A 17533-nucleotide genomic window follows, 5' to 3' on the forward strand; every position below is an offset into this window, starting at 1 on the left:
GATTTATTTTAAAAATAAATTATCCGTAACCTATTCCACATCCAAATAAACAAACCTCTCTTACGTAAATACGGTTTCTATCATTTGTTATCGAAAAATATATCTCTAAAACTATTTCAAGTTCAAACAATTCGCTAATTATTATTATTGATATGAAAGTATCCTTTATAATTTCTTTTCATCAAGTTTAGAATAAAATTCAATTTCCATGAAATGCCGAAAGTTATCGAGTTGATTCCGACTTTTGTTACTTTTTTTATTCTCAGCAGGAGATTTCAACGAAAACATGGAACACCCGCCTCGACTTTGCGGAGTTTTATTTTTAAACGCTACGAGAAACAGACGATTCCTCATCTGCGAGGCAGAATCTAAACGAAATTTTTCAACAATTCGGATTCTTTTCAATCGTATTTTTAAATTTGAGATATCGATCGTTGCTGCGAAGAAAGGTACAAATTGACGAGCAATGATAAATATTCCAATTTGATATAAAATGTAATATAAAAAAATAAAAATTTTCAATATCGTCGAGTTTCCTATAAATTATGAAAAATGTCCAAATTCGAGGGGGTATCCGAAGCGATTATTGGTTCATCAGTGTCTGGCCAGACACTGAGCCGCCGATCTGCGAAACCCGGAAGCCCGTCTAGCATTCCAAGCTCGCTAATAACCACGTCGGGTCATTATTCTAGAGAACGAGGTGACGGAGGTGGCTGCACGCAGTTTCCCACTGAAAATGAAAAAGCCGAACGCGGTCCGGCAAGAGGGGGTAGAGTGGTGATGCATGCACCGGGTACTTTCAGTTCGACGAAACGTTGTGGTGGGGAAACCGTGTCTGACGCCACACTATGCACACCTCTACCCCGAAGAAGCTGGTCTAGCCTTAATAGTCATCCACTGGAAGCCAGAGACGAACGAACCCGTCTACCAATTTTCTCAGGATAAAACTCAAACTTCAAAATATTCCATTTCTCTATTTTCTGATACCATCTCGATTTTCAAGTTAAAAGTGACATTCGATTCGGTGATACGGCGATGAAAATAGTGGGTTCGACGTGTCGTGAAACGAGGAAGAACGTGGTGCTTGACAGATGGGCTGCCTTCGATCGAACCAAATTGATCTTTCATCGGAAATCGGCTCGATCGAAGTGCAGCCACTTTTGAACTGGACACGACTGATCTTGGATCTAGAACGAGTGTTGCGAAGATGGTGCATCGATTTTCAATTATAAATTACGGTTACAGTTTTCAGTGTGAAAATTGTTCCGCTAAAAATCTCTGACGTGTAATTATTTAACAGTCTGACAGAGACACGCCGGTGAAACGCAGTGATTTTATTATTCGTTCGTTGATGTACATATATTTAAGTTATATTTTATTTGTCACACTTAATATGTAAAATTGCGCTGACGGTTCTTAGAAACAGGAGAGCCTTGTACAATAATCTCCGACCTCGATGAATAATTTTCATTTTTCATCAAAATGACTCATTTGAAAGGTAGAACAATGGGTTGTTTATTGTACAAGGGTCTCGTTGCGTGGATAAGTGTGAGAATACATTGATACACAGAGAAGGCTGTAGCTGATGACACACAACATTTATTCGATGAATCACGAACGATTGGAGTGGTCATGTACAAAAATAAAAATAAATTCGTCAAGTAACCGTGTAGCCAGACGTGGTTGTCCCTGACCTTCTTCCTTCGTTGTTCTTGCGTTTAATAAAATCCTCCTTTGCGCGATAATCAACCGCATACAAAACGAGCCTTGTTTCTTACGATTTATTCGAAAAATTTCAGGCGAACTTGATGTAAGGGAGATAGAAAAGAAAAATGAAGATCGTACGTCTCGATTACAATAACAAACGGGATAAAAATAAATGCTGTTTCGATCCGTATGCCCGTGGACCATCGACCGATTCGTCAGGGACGTGGTTTCTCGAAGAAACGCTTTTCTCTTCGGCTACTCGAACGTGGCGAAAAGAGTCGAGGTGGCCGCGGATTTACCAGAAATAATTCCTTCCCGCCTTCCAGAGTGCGCTGACACACGCGCTCCCCCGTCTTTATTTCTGGCGCGGCTGAATCACCGGCAGCTGGGTCGGCCGAAATAGTCGGCTTCGTCGGCTTGATCCCTCCTCGAAAGCGCCAAGTCGACGGAGGTGGGTGGCCGAGGGACGAATGCGAAGAAGGTCTCCCTCGATGAATCAGACCGTGTTTTTTCTCCCCCGCACACGCGACCGATGCTTTGGCAGTTGTCTTCTCCTCTTTGCTTCAGGTGGTTACTTCCTCAAGGTCGCTGTCACCCAAACGTCGATGCCACCCAATGCTTACATCTAGGCTCAACTTTCTTTGCATTCTCTTCGTTATTGAGAATCATTTCAGAAGTAATGCACATTCTAAGAGGGAATTATTATTTTAACACGTTTACTTTTGAGATGGTCCTCCTATTTACCCTTTCGATTTATTTCGGCATCTCGAATTCATTCACACTTTTCTAAGACTCTGGGTCTGTACCTTCTTTTTTAGAAGACTCGTTTCAAGGGCGCAGGGCCATCTTACATCATTTTCATTCTGATCCAAGAATTTCAGCTGGTTATTTCTACATAAATTTGTCAAATAAACGTTTTATGTTTTTGGAACTGATAATGAGTTAAAATGACCCTGTATTCATCGTGCGGGGGTTGACGTTGTGAACAAAGGAGCGAAACTGTCCTTTTTTCTTAAAAAACTACCTAATTGCTAGAATATGCAAAATTTGGAGTAAATCGGTTTCTCTGCGCTATCTGCACCATAAGTTTCGCAATGTCTTTACCGACGCTTGCCAGGGGTTAATCCCGTGAAAAAGATGGATAAATTAGTCTCTAGCCGTGTCCCTAATCACCTGTCCGTTTACGGCGACTTAATAGCTGCGATCTCAAAGGAGGATGGTACGCTTGAAATAAATTCGCGGACGGAACGCTGATGAATCTTCTTGGTTCCTACCCAGCTAGGCTGAATCTAACGTGTCTTATTTATGGGCGACGTTAACGTGCCAGGTGTTTCTCGCGCACCCTTTCTCCTCGGATTACGGTAACATTGTGTTCTGCCAGAATCCAATTAAAATTTTCGACCAATTCCTTCGACCCATGAGAAAGATCCTAATCGAATGACTGATTGCCATTTGTAACCAACAATGTCTGATATGTCTCAAAGGGTTAACGGTACAGAGGAGACAGGTCAAGTAACGCGTGTAACGAGTTTGATGATCTCGTTTGAAGAAGAAACACGTCTAAAGACACGCAAGAACAAAGTCGTTCCATACGTGGAGCATCGAGTACATGGTGCAACGAAACGCGAGAACCCTTTGTTCTTTTGTGTTCTTCGTTACGGTGATAATTATGGGAGTTACATGTTTGTTCTACTTTTCTATGACCGAAGAGAAATTCATGCTCAGTGTACCCCGTGAAATGTTCTGCTCGCATTTCAAATAACATCTTATCGATACGAGGAAACGGCGAAGAAACGAAAAATTAGCAGCGGTCGTTAAGCATTATTAATAAATGATGCTTCTTGGATCTACTAATGATTTCCTAATGATTTCTTAGAACGACTGGGCTGAATATATTACAAGCCAACTTTTGTTGCTACACGATTCTATCACAAAACTATGATAATTATTAAACTCTATTTATATCATAATCCTCATCATTTAATATAATAATCTTTCCATCTATCATTAACGAAATCCTATGAAATCGTCGACGACGATCTTTCGTTAAACAGAATATTTCAAGAATATCTTCCAGCAGCGAAACGAAATGGTCGAATGTTACAAGCTGAAAAGCATAAACGTGTTCGCGGTATCTCTTATTTATGCTTCGCGAACGAAATAAAACGTGAAAGTGCTGGTATTAGTGGAGACGAGAGACGAAGAAGAGAGACCCCACGTGAATTTACCAAGTCTTCGGGGAGTTCGGAGCCGGCGACCAAATATAGCCGGGTAATGTAATACACGTCACGTGGTCAAAAATAGCCTAAGAAGAGGGCCTAGCCGAGTGTGCACACGGCACTGTTAAGTTTCGTTGGTCGTTTTGAAACGAGCCGAACTACCAGAAGCGATGCAAGGAAAATACGTTTACCTCTTCACGCTCGTTAAACCAGTTACCGTGGAGAAAGGTGATACTTGGAAACAGAAGCGTGCATCGTAAATGACGAGCATATGCCCGGCATACGTATGGAAACATCATCGACTTTCGTGAAACGTCACGAGACTCGACAAAATGATTCTTTCGAAAATTTTTCGTTTTTCCATGTTGCAAAGCTACGTTTCATCGAAGCAACGATTTTTATTCAACTATTATTACTATCGGATTCTTTTCCCTGCGATTTTACTATTTTTAAGCCACGTTTTACATTATTTTCGAGCCGGTGAGTCGTTTAACGAGCTAGCAACCGTGAATCACGACCCGAGCGTTCCGCAGTTCGTTTCGCAAGCAAAATGTAGACGAATTTATGGCGTCGAAAACGTGCTGGCAATTATACTTGCGAGTGCAGAAACCGATTTACATTCGAGGTCTATATTCGTTCTACGGTGGATGAAAATTTTCGAGCACAGAAAATATTCTACCGCTTCAGTTTCTACATAGTTTAAATGTACCGGGAAATAATGTACTTGTATGTGAATTATTGCATATTTATAAGATATAGTTCGTTAAGTTTTTTGTATCGTGAAATGTATATTCTGAATGAATAAATTCCTGAGTCTTAATTAATTACACGGTCTAAATTAATACTCTCATATCCAATTTCTATAGGTCCATAGTGAGCTAATTTTGAATTTCGTTTATACATAAATCGTAGATTTCAGTGTAAATTACGAGATGCCATAGACCGTTACTTATTTAAATGAATTCTTAATTAATTACTTTTGACGAGTCTTCATTACATGTGTGTACCATGTATAATTAGATCATCGAATCGGCAACAAACGAGGCTTGTACGTACTTAAAACATTCGTATTTATTGGTTTTTGCATTGTACAATAATAAATAAACGATTAGTAGAATGTTAAAGAGGGGGGAAAAAAAGAAATCATCTTCTGTGTAATGCGTGTGTGTAACTAAATAAAACTTCACGTCGATATGACTAAAAATGATCAATCGTTTTTGATGTATGTATGCGACGTGTACAGGTAACGTATACTCTTACATGTATATATTATATATATTTTAAAGATATATATATATAGTTTTTAAATAATGAACATCGATACTAAATCGAACGAGTAAACGAGTTACGTGTTCGTATACCAATATCATTTTCTCGTTAAATTATTTCTTCACATACCCATCCCTGTCAAGACTCGAAATTCATTTAAGAATCGATATGCCTTGATCAAGTTTTATATACAACACGGAAACAGGAGAACCGCAATTTTTCACACTCGAAGCACCATATCTTGGAATCATCAATATTTCTGATCAATTTCACTCGATCGATCTAATTCGATGCCAAAAGACGCTCGTAGACACGTCTCGCTCATAAATGCACCTTTCGATGGAAAATTTACGCCTACGATCGTCTTCAGGCTCGAATTTCAAATAATAATAATCGTAATTCATTTCCTTATCAACAAAAAATTCGAGAAAATTATTTATAGATTTTCTCTTCGTTCGTTTCTTTTTTTTTCAGCACCACCTTCGCGACGTTCTCGTCTGAATTTCTTACCACTTTCATCTTTTAAAAATAGAGATGAATTTCAGATTTTTTTTTCCTCGTTTCACTCGCTCGTCTACTTTGAAAACACGACGAGTTAGTACAAACTCCCCGGGCTTGCTTTTGATTTGTTTTTTTCTTTTAATTAAAAGGGTGTCGGGGGGCTAGGGATTCGTGTGGTGGGTTAGGACATCTTTTTTTTTCTTTTTTTCTTTTAGAGGGAGAACAACAAAAAGCGGAGAAAAAAATAGAAGTACTCACGGGAGCCCTCGGTGGATCACGTTTGACGGAGATCGCATGATTTCGAGACAATTTATTGTCAATTTATCAAATCATCATTTCTTTGCATTACTTATACAAGTAGTCAATTTTCAAAACTCCAACAATAATATTTTATTTAATTTTATACTATAAGAAATTGTCTTGGGCATGCGTTGCCCCGTCATTTCCTCGAGGTATATCCCGTCGATTCAATCGCGTCTCGTGTTAGCAATTGAATTTGTATCTTTTAGATTCAGTTCTTACTTTTGACGATGAGTTTGGCAGAAGTTTCTACAGTGCCGGCCGAAGTGGTTGCCCGGCAGGTGAAGGTGCCAGTGTCCTCTTCGTAGGTGGTCGCGATCAATAGCACAGCATTATTGCCTTCGTGAATCATCTACGATACAAAATGTAATTTTTTGTTCGTTTTTTTTTCCTCGAGTACAATGCAAAAATTTTGAACATTTAAAATTTTGAAACTTGCATAATATTTGAAAAATTTATTCTGAGCATACTACTCCGTGAATTGATTTCATTCGTTTTCTGTTAGAAAGAGGATACATAGTAGATTATTTAGAAAAATTACCGAACTTGTGTTCAGGCAAATACGGCTGGTAAATTAATTTCTATACATGCTGTTAATGCCAGAGTGCCCTAGTACCGTTTTCAAGGGCTGATATTAAAGGTGGATTTGTTTTACCTGGAAATCAGGTGATTGTGGAATCAAGGCACCTTCGCGATACCATTGGATCGTTGGCTTCGGCTTCGATGGAGTAACTTGGGTTTTGAATTGAGCTGGTTGCCCTTCACTGACAATTTGATCTTTTAGAGGTGTCAGTTTTGGTAGAACATCGGCTGCGTCAGGAGCTGAACGAAATTGATTAAAATATTCAATTTTGATCGTTTCATTTCGAGATTGACGACGGGAAGGACTTGGTTACTATTTTTACCGAGAACTCGAAGGTTGGCTGACGTGGTCACATCGCCTGCTGGATTTTTGGCAATGCATTTGTAGACACCTTCGTCTTCAGGGAAAGCTTCGGAGATCCTCAAGGTACAGAAATCACCTTCCTTTGACATTTGGAAGTATTTGGACGGCTTGATTACCTATTACGATAATCGTAGTAATATTACAATTAAATAAATGATGGGAAAAATCAGCTGATTAATTTGAACGACTCAATCACCTAATTCAGTTTGAAATTTTAATTATTCATTAAAGTAGGGATAATTAAAATCTTTCGTATACCTTGTCGCCCTTCTTCCATTGCACCGTGGGTACTGGTTTCCCGCTGATCCTACAAGAGAAGGCAACGGATGTTCCTTCTCTGATCGTCTGGTCTTTCAGTGGTTCGAGAACCGCGGGTGCCTTTTCGACGCCAGGCGTCGTCGGTTTCGCTGATTTAGCCGGTGATTGTGGTCCTCGTACCGTACATTCAGCGTCGCAACGCGCTTCTCCGGCTTTGTTTATAGCGACGCATTCGTATTTCCCTGAATCTTCGGGTACCGTCTCCAACAGCAACAAGGTGTAAGTGTTGTCTTCTTCGAGGGTCTTGTAGCGAATGTCGGCTGTGATCTTCTTGCCATTCTGTAATTAATAGATTGTATGTAACCAATCTTCCTTTCCCTTATCTAATACCCGAAAAATAATTGAAAAATACCTTCAACCAGTACACGTCCAGAGGTTTAGTTCCAGTAACTTTGGCATCGAATCTAGCCAGTTGACCAGTGGTCACTGAGGTGTTCTGAATGGTTGAGAGGAAGCTGGGAGGAATCACTCCACCTCTTCCAGGTTGTCTCCTACGTTCTTCGACAACTAGATTGGCACTGCATTTTGCTTTTCCACCTCGATTCTCAGCGATCACGGAGAAAACTCCAGAGTCCTCCATAAACACTTGTCGAACAATCAGCACCGACTTCGTGCTGAACGTGTATATCTGAAGATCCGCTGAATTTTGAATCGGGAAATCTTCGCGATACCATTTGACGGTCGGCAATGGATCACCGTCGAACTCGACTTCGAATCGTGCCTGTTCCTGCTCGAAAGCTCGGCAAGGTTGGATCTTCTTTGTAAATACCGGTGGCTTAGCTGGCTTCGTTGGACCCTGAACAACACGTTCCTGGGTCTTCGCTTTGTGCTCCACTTCGGTGGTTTCCGTCGCAGTTATCTTTCTGGTGATCTCCAGGTCACCTTTTACCTCTTTCTGCGTTTGTTTCTGTTTAGCCACGTGAACCTCGCGACCGTGAACCGTGGACTCCGATGGTCCTGGAGGATACTTTCCCGTTACTTTCATTCGTTCCACGTCAATGTCCACTTCCGTCGTGTGCGGTTTCTTCAAGGGTCTCGGAGGTGGTTGAACTGTCTCCTGGGTTTTTTCATCTTTCTTCTCTTCTCTGGAAATTTATTCACCGTTTGGTTAATAACATAAAAGTACAATGAAAATTATGAAATTTTCAAAGTAAAAAATTAATGAATACTTACAAAGTTTCTTCATATTTCTGTGCCATTCCCTTCGCCACAGAGTCTGCAACAACCTTTTCACCGGGAATAGCAAATTGATGACTAGATTCTCTCAATCTCGTTTCCTTCAAGACTTGTTCCTCCTCGAGGGTCATCAGTTTGTTATAATATTCTTCGTTCTTCTTGCTCTTCACCGATTTCTGCCAATCGGTCTCAGGCTCCTTGAACACCTTCTGTCCAAGATGTTCCGTGGCGATTTCGATCCCTTGGGACACGTTGTGATGTCTCTCGTCGAATACTTTCTCCAGTTCTGTATTCTGTCGCTCCGTTTGGTATTGTGTCAGCCCGTAATCATACCACGCTACAGGAAAATCACGTTAGATCCTTCTGTTCTGACGAATTGCTGATTCGACAATGCATGCCAGACGAACGTCGAAAACATTCAATTTCAAGTGAAAATATAACATTCCTCGATGATGACAATAATTGCATTCAAAGTATTCGTTTATATTGAAAGATCTCAAGTTAAAATTTCGGGATTTTTCAAGCTTTTATGAATCATCGAGAGAACGTTAGATTTTCATAGATAGAGATTCGTAGAGAATCACGGGGAAATACGACACAGTACTTAATTGGCGATGCAACACATAGACACGGCTCCAAATGAATGGAGCAGAATGGCCGGAAACCATACCATCGGAGACACAGGTGGACATCCGGACAATCGAAGTTAGAGCACGTGGTTCACTCGATCTCGTGGGTCATTTCTTTAGCATTCCATTGGAAACATTTCTCGGATTTACATCGATTTTATTCAACAATTTCATTCTTATCAATTGGGAGACTCTCTAAATTCAAACAATTTCTAATCGTGCATAGAAACTCAGTGTACCTGTTTAAACATGGTAATTGAGGAAAATTCAAATTTTCAATGATAATTATCAGACACTGAATCTCTGTTACACAAAACACGATAGAGAAAAAGGGAAACGGATATTAGGGAACATATAAACGTTCTAATAAATCTTTGAAACATTTTCTATAATGACACTATTCGATGAGGATTAGGAGTAATTAACGCCGATACTAACATCGTCAATAGGAAGCACTCTGAGAAACACGGACCTCTGCTCGAATGGATGAATCAATTTGCGATTGAATGGAAGAAATAATATATTAAATAAAATCCAGATGAATGAATTCGACGAAGGTAACTTTTCCATTAGAAAAAAAAGGAAAATATTGATGAGCAATAAACCCGTTTTCTCCAGTGCAACAGAAAATTATCTAACGTACGAAGAAAAATATTTATACAGAAATGATTTAAATAAATGAAATTTTAATGAATAAATTGAAGCTAAAATTATTATCTCTGTATACAATATTTCACTTCGTGCATTTTTAGTCACAAAAAATAAAAGAAATAAAAATAGAAAACACTGATGAACAAATAATCGAAGAAACGAGTTGCTTCATTCTCGATAACTTGAATCCATACCTGAGTGCCGGTTTGCGAAACAGAAGTAGCCGATACCTTTCGCATTAGACGACATTGCCCGAAGCCCGAAGAGGAGGAAGAAGCTGCTCGAGGTGCTCAAGGTGCTCGAGGATCATCTTTCGAATCCTTTTTGTAATACTTCTCAAAGGAACGAGGTGAAAGTAACAGGATAAAGGGTTTTGGTGTTCGAATTTTTGGTTTCGAGTGTTTTCATTTCTGTGCTCGAATGGAATGTACGTGTCGTATCTATATTCTTATGTACTGTGTTGCGATTGTTTACCTTTCCCTTATTATTCGTCGCTTTTCTTCGTGATTGATTCTTGTGCAATATATCATTTTGTTCTTTGTAATCTCGTGCATTCTTTGCGACTAAATCATTCTTACTATTTCTTTTCTTTTTTTTAACTTGATAAGATAGTCGAGTATTTGTTCAAGTATAATATTTTGAAGAGATAAAAATAAGATAGAAACGTTTTGGATTTCTAAGACGCAAAAAATGCAATGAGACGTTTGTGTAAGGGAATCTCTGTTTCAGGATAGACTTACGTCTCGGTGAGTTCTTCAACACTCCACGATAATCGTCGCTTCTTGGTTTCACTGTCAGGGTAGTTTCAGTGCGAGATTCGCCAACTGAACTTCTCGCGATCACTTCGACCTTGCCGTGATCGTACTGTCTCGTCTTGGGGATGTCCAGATGATACATGCCATCGTAAGTTAGCTTGTAACGCGATCCCTGTACAAAGAAAAATTATTTAACTGTCGTTTGTTGAATTTATTCGATCGATGAATCCTGTAAAATTGATACTGACGTTGACCACAGTGTGACCATTGATGATCCACATGACACGCGGACGTGGATGACCCGTGACACGACAGCAGAATCTCGAACAATCACCCTCCTCGACCGTGACAGGCTCAGGTTTGCTGACGAATGTTGGAGGTGCCCGCACCTTCTCTTCTTCGCCTTCTTCCTCAGGTACTCTGTATATATAATTTTCAATAAAATTCTTGTAACAAAAATTCTCTGAACTTGGACCACCCCTCAAAAATATCCTAGTAACTCCAATGCTTTCCATAGAAAAAAAGAATAAAATAACTTACATTTGCCATGCAGCTTCCATTTCTCTGATCTTCTCGATACTCTTCATGCCCTTTGGCAACTGTGACTCGTAAATAATTCCAGGTTTACCGGCAGTTCTGATCACCGCTCTTGTTTCGTCCATTCCATAAAGATTCGTTGCTCTGCAGAGATATTCTCCGCTGTCTTCGGGGTACACCCAACCGAAATTCATGGCCACGTAACCGAAATCATAGATAGGTGTAAATCTGTTCTTGTGAGGTAGAGGTTTGCCGTTGAAGAACCATTCAACCTTCATGTTTGGATCGCCAACAGGCGCCAATTGGCACTCGAATTTCGAGCTGTTCATTTCAACTAACTCAGTTTGATCTAGTATCTGAGTGACGAATCGAGGTGGTTGTTTCTTGTCGGCATCGTAGAGATCATCCTCTGTCAAGTGCACCTCCGAAGTGTATTTCTTAATTGTCGCTTCCATCTGCATCAGTGCTTCAGATTTCTTCATACCCTTTGGCACTTGGTTCTGTAGGATAATGCTGGGCAACTCTGTCGAATAAAACGTTCGTTTAAAAGGTTTATTTGTTATTAAAAAGTAAAAAAATGGATTACTCACTTTTACAGGATAGCGATGCCCTAGTAGTGTCCTCTCCAAGATCATTGATAGCCTTGCACACGTATTCGCCCGAGTCTTCAGGGTAGACGTACAGAATGTCCATGGACACGAATCCCATGTCGTACATGGTTCTGTATCTGTGCCCAGCCGGGATCATTTTCCCGTTTCTGTACCATTCGATACGCAAATTTGGATCATCTTTCGGTTCCACGCGACATTCGAACCTGACCGGTTCCGATTCGTCCACCGTCGCTGATTGAATGTGCGTGATGAATCTTGGTGGTTGTCGCGGTGCTTCTTCGACAGGCGGTTCGCTGACTGGTCCACGTTCTAATTCCTTCAATTTCTCACCGCTCATTCCTGATGGTAGTTGAGAATCGAAGTCTATCGTCTTCTTGGCTAAATGATTGAACATTTAAAATATTAACACTTTTGTCGATAAAAATTCGATTTTAATATAAATATTAATACTTACATTTGCAAGTGATGGTCGCTTTGGTAGTAGCAGATCCCCATTTATTCGTAGCTCTGCAAACGTATTCACCGCTGTCCCTGGCGTAAGTATAAGACATATCCAAGGATATAAATCCAAAGTCATTGATCTGATGAACTCTGGAGCCAGTAGCGAATGATCGTCCATTATGGAACCAATCGATACGCATCGTAGAATCGCCCACTGGTTCGACCCTGCAGTCGAAGTGACTGGGTGCTCCTTCTTCAACCTCGATATCCTTCAGTTCTACGGTGAATTTAGGAGGATTAGGCGTTTCCTCTTCGGTCAGTATCTCGTCACGTTTGTACAAAGCCTCCTCCAGTTTCTGGATACTTTCTGTTCCGGTCTTGAAGTTAGTAGGAAGCTGAGGTTCCAGGATGATACCTTGACGACCACGTACTTGCAATTTACAGTTCACTGTAGCTTCGCCGTGACGATTGGTTGCTTTGCAAGTATAAAGACCAGAATCTCTTTGGTAACAATTAGCCACTTCAAGAATGACGAAACCAAAGTCGTGGATCGTTTTGATCCTACTTCCAGCTAGCAAAGGCTTTCCATTATGGAACCATTCGACCCTCATGCTGGAATCGTTGATGGGTGTCAGTCTGCACTCAAAGTGTGCCAGAGAGTTCTCGGTTAGGGTCAAATCTGACGGTGTAGTGACGAATTCCGGTGGCTTTCCTGTATCGTCTTCCGGTGTTACTTGACCTGGCTCGTTTCCAAGACCTTCTAATTCCGCGATCTTGTCGATGGTACTTTCCATTCCTTTCGGTAATTGAGATTCCAAGATTATGCTACGTTTTCCAGTACACTTCATAGTGCAGGTGGTCACTGCTTCGCCGTACTCGTTTGTTGCTCTGCAGCTGTATTCGCCAGAGTCTTCAGGGTAGATGGGAGAGATTTCCAGGATTACGAAGCCGAAATCGCAGAAGGTGCGGAAACGAGAGCCGGTTCGCAATGGTTTTCCGTTCCAGAACCATTCGACCTGTGCATTCGAAAAAATTATATTAGTATTATTACTATAATTTCATTAGTTTCATTTAGTATTCTAAGGACTTACCTTTAGTTTTGGATCGTCGGTGGGTATAAGCCTAGCTTCAAAGTGCGCGCTTTCGCCTTCTCGAAGTCCATCGATGTTACTCAAAGGCACCGTGAACATCGGAGCTTTTCCACGTTCTTCGACAACCTTCTCATCTTTCGTACGAATCATCGAGTCCTCCAGAGTCTGGATCTTCTCCAGACCACCTTCCATTCCCTTTGGAAGCTGAGATTCCAAGATGAGACTGGCTTTCGAGAAGCACTTCAACGTTGCCTTGGTAGTATCCTCTCCGTACTTATTGAAAGCTCTGCATTCGTATACTCCAGAATTCTCCTCGTAACAGTACAGTATATCCAGAATGACGATACCAAAATCATGGAAGGTCCTGTATCTGTGTCCATGAGGAAGTTTCTTGCCATTGTAATACCACTCGACCTTCAAATCTGGGTCGTTTACGGGCGTGAGTCTAGCCTCGAAGTGAGCAGACTGTCCTTCGACCAGTCTGGTAATATCGACGATCTGAGTGATGAATTTCGGTGGTTCAGCTACTGGAGTGGTCGGTGTCGTTGGTTGCTCACCGCCGAAGCTCTCCAACTCTCGGATCCTTGCTAAAGAATCCGGCTGCAGGGAGTCCAAATACACTCCGCTCTTTCCGAAACATTTCAAGGTAGCTTTGGTGAAATCTTCGCCGTATTTGTTGCTGGCTTTGCAAACGTACTCGCCGGTGTCGTGAGCCATCACTCCAGCGATATCCATCACGACGAATCCAAAATCAGAGACCATCTTGAACCTTGACGAGTGTCTCAAAGGTTGACCGTTATGGAACCACTCGACTTTCATTTGAGGATCTCCTACAGGGATCAAGGTACACTCGAAGTGTGCCGACTGGCCATCTTTAAGGCCTTCGAGAGATTGAATATGAGTGGTGAATTTAGGTTTCTGTCCCTTGGATTTATCCACGCATTGCAATTCCACGCTGATCTCTGCTTGACCCCATTTGTTCGTAGCTCTGCAGGAATAGGTGCCTGAATCTTCTATCTTGGTTCCAAGCACCTCGAGAACAACCATACCAAAGGCGTAGACTGTTCTAATACGGTGACTAGCTTCCAGAACCTTTCCATTGTAGAACCATTCGACGACCATGGTTTGGTCACCTGTTGGAGTGAGAGATGCCTCGAAGTGGGCGATCTCTCCTTCGGATAAGTTGGTTAAATTCTCGAACTGTGAGGTGAACACTGGAGGATGACCTTCCTCGCTCTCCGGAGGAGCACCTTCTTGTCGTTTCAACGACTCTTCGAGGTCTTGGATAGCCTCGAGACCTTCCTTACCCTTTGGATGCTGAGATCTTTCAATGATATTCTCTTTGGTGGAACAGTAAATGGTTGTCGAGGTGAAGGCCTCGCCTGCCTTGTTGTAAGCCTTGCAGGTGTAGATTCCAGAGTCTCGTTCGTAGACGTCTGTCAAGTCCAAAGTGACGAATCCAAAGTCGCTGGTCATTTTGAATCTAGAAGCATGCTCCAAGACTTTGCCATTGAAGTACCATTCGATCTTCAGGTTTGGATCGTCTTTCGGCTCTACTTGACCTTCCAGATGAAGAGGTTCAAACTCTCCCAGCTTGAACTCTGGTTGCAGAGGTACTGTCCAGATTGGTTTTGGATATTCATGTTCAGGCCCTTCATCTGGTCTCCTGTATTTGGACAGATAAGCATCCTCAGCTTCTTTCACCTTCTCCAAACCAGCCTCTCCCTGAGGATGTTGGGTCTGCAGGTAGATGCTCTGTTTACTGGTACACTTCAAGGTACCAGACGTCTGTGCTGATCCTTTAGAGTTAGTAGCTTTAACGATCACCACTCCAGAGTCTTCTTCGTAAGCATGAGTGATGTCCAAGGCAACGTAGCCAAAGTCGTAGGTGGATTTGAATCTAGCTCCGGTAGGCAAGGGTTTTCCATTGATGAACCACTCGATCTTCATGGTCGGGTCTTTCGAGGGTTCCACGTTGCACTCGAAGTGCACGTTATCACCTTCCACGCATTCCACGTTGTTCAAATGGGTGATGAAAACTGGTTCTTCGTAGATAGGCTCTGGTTGCTCTGCCGATGTAACGTGAGGTTGTTCCAGCGCGTCGATCTTAGGAAGAGCATCGGGATGAAGAGTGTCACCCAGAAGCCAATGACGATCGACGATCTTCAAGCTGCAGGTGGACACAGCTTCGCCAAGCAGATTGGTAGCTTTGCAAGTATAAATGGCTGAATCGTCTGGTCTTAACCCATTGATGGACAAGGTCACCAGACCAAAGTCGAAGGTGCTGCGAAGTCTCGTTCCAGTTTGAAGAGATATACCGTTCTTGAACCATTCTACGCGGAGATTTGGATCAGCTCTTGGTTCTACTTGAGCTTCTAAATAGACATGTTGACCTTCCACGAGTTTGTCGTAGCTTTCAAGGTGTTTCGTGAATACCGGAGCTTGCTGAGGTGTTGTATCAACGAACATTTCCGGTACTTTGTTCATTTCGGCTTCTTTGAGCTGAATCTTCTGCCAGGCATCGGGTTGGATACTGTCGGCATCGATTGCCGAGCGAGCTTTCACCTTGAGGGAAATTGAGGAAACTGCTTCACCAGCTTTGTTGATTGCTTTGCAGGTGTACACACCGGAATCTTCGGTTATCACTTTCAGAATGTCCAGGGTCACGTAACCAAAGTCGTGACTCACGTGGAAACGAGATCCTTTTAAAAGAAATAGAAAATTACAAAATCCTCCTCATATTTTCGATTTGAAAATATTTTTTCAAATAAATTCTTACCCATTTTTAATTCAACACCATTGATGTACCATTCGAATCTCAAACTTGCATCACCAACCGGAACTACTCTGCACTCGTATCTGGCCATTTGACCTTCCCAGAGTTCTGTGGGTCCAGTCAATAATTGTGTGAAGATGGGTTTGTCGAATACCTTCTCTGGCTCTTCGGGTCGACTAGGTTTGTCAGCTTCTAATTGGGCGATCTTACGTTGCGCTTCAGGGTGCTGCGTATCTAACTGTATACTTGCTTTGCCTAAATAAGAACAATTTAATCATCCAAATCGTTAGAAGTTTTTGAAGAAGCTAGCACGGTTTTCAATTTAACGCGAGTAGACTTACTCTTGATTTTCATGGAAGCAGTGGTGACAGCTTCACCGAGTGGATTGGAAGCACGGCACATGTAAACACCTTCGTCTTCTTCACGCACATGGTTGATATCCAGGGATACGTATCCAAAATCGTGGACTTTAGTGATTCGTGAACCTGAACATAGCAAGTAAGTACATGGTATGAATTTTTGTTAAGTGTTCTAATCATAGTCATCTATTAAAATTCCTCCTGAAAATGACTTACTTGTCTCAAGTGGAATTTCATTTCTGAACCACTCGACTTTCAAAGTAGGATCTCCCACAGGTATCAACCTGCACTCGAAGTGAGCAGTTTGTCCTTCAGGAATGGCATCGATATTTTGCAATGGTTGAGTAAATACAGGTCTTTGTCTCGTCTGAGGTTCCGGAATATCAGGTCTCTTCCAGGGTTGTTGTGCCTCCAATTCTCGGATTTTATCCAATCCTTCAGGACGTTGAGAATCCAGAATAATGTTGTCTCTGGGGATAACTCTCAGCTCGATGGAGGAGACACATTGTCCAAGAGCGTTGATGGCACGGACAGAATATTCTCCAGCATCTTCAGGAACTGTGTGGCCGATGTCCAAAGCCACGTAGCCGAAATCGAATGTCACGTGGAACCTTGAAGCTGATGGTAATGGTTTGCCATTATGGAAGAATTCGATTCTTAAGTTGGCATCGTGAAGAGGCTCAATCTGACACTCGAAGTGGGCAGTTTGTCCTTCGTATACCTCAGTGGTACCCTGAAGAAATTAAATATTGTGATACAGAAAGTGTAGACTACTTTGGGTGAATTAATAAAATTTGAAATTTATTATAGAACTCATACCCTGAGTTCAGTGACGAATCTCGGTGGTGTCACTGGTGGTTCTTCAACTTCTAAGCGAGCTGGGTGCCCTTGAGCCTCGAGTTCACGGATCTTTTCAAGGCCATCAGGATGTTGGGTATCTAACAGAATACTGCGACGAGCTAAAAAAGAAAATTTCGCATTACACGTATGCTTAACAATAAAATTGATTGCACACTGAAATGAACAAATTACTGTTTCAATGAATCCATGAATTATCCTTTTCTATCGTGAACACGAAGAACATCTATTATTTCTACAGTTTCTTATTCTTTCAATTTTGTATGGACTTTCTTTGAGGCCCTGAAATGTGACTCGTCGACAAATACCACGAAATTCTGGAGGTTGACAAACATATTTTATATCTCTTCTTCGAGGAAATTTGTTATTGAAATTCAATTCAGATTTTC

At 41.5% G+C, this 17533-nt stretch overlaps 1 protein-coding gene across 27 annotated transcripts in view; it reads right to left on the minus strand.

Annotated features, from left to right (window-relative positions):
* The window catches only part of sls (sallimus), a 133553-nt gene that overhangs the window by 53074 nt on the left and 62946 nt on the right, over window positions 1-17533 (minus strand). For 25 of the 27 annotated variants that reach the window (XR_004581740.2, XR_004581741.2, XM_034326979.2 and 22 more), the window contains 16 exons: window positions 17106-17245; window positions 16503-17019; window positions 16269-16412; window positions 15931-16182; window positions 13152-15853; window positions 12074-13076; window positions 11599-11997; window positions 11012-11531; window positions 10720-10891; window positions 10457-10643; window positions 8434-8773; window positions 7613-8345; window positions 7201-7539; window positions 6902-7058; window positions 6652-6818; window positions 6219-6348 (listed from right to left, as the gene is read on the minus strand). Coding sequence is in view for 25 of the 27 variants with exons in the window: in XM_034326979.2 (XP_034182870.2) it covers window positions 6219-6348; window positions 6652-6818; window positions 6902-7058; window positions 7201-7539; window positions 7613-8345; window positions 8434-8773; window positions 10457-10643; window positions 10720-10891; window positions 11012-11531; window positions 11599-11997; window positions 12074-13076; window positions 13152-15853; window positions 15931-16182; window positions 16269-16412; window positions 16503-17019; window positions 17106-17245 (7902 nt within the window). In the remaining 2 variants the exon portion in view is untranslated. Of the gene's footprint in view, window positions 1-793; window positions 2396-6218; window positions 6349-6651; window positions 6819-6901; window positions 7059-7200; window positions 7540-7612; window positions 8346-8433; window positions 8774-10456; window positions 10644-10719; window positions 10892-11011; window positions 11532-11598; window positions 11998-12073; window positions 13077-13151; window positions 15854-15930; window positions 16183-16268; window positions 16413-16502; window positions 17020-17105; window positions 17246-17533 lie in introns of those variants that run through there. The other 2 variants (XM_034327095.2, XM_034327041.2) reach the window with 2 other exon arrangements.

Source organism: Osmia lignaria, chromosome 9 (assembly GCF_051020975.1).
Source record: "Osmia lignaria lignaria isolate PbOS001 chromosome 9, iyOsmLign1, whole genome shotgun sequence".
Classification (NCBI taxonomy): Eukaryota; Metazoa; Arthropoda; class Insecta; order Hymenoptera; family Megachilidae; genus Osmia; species Osmia lignaria.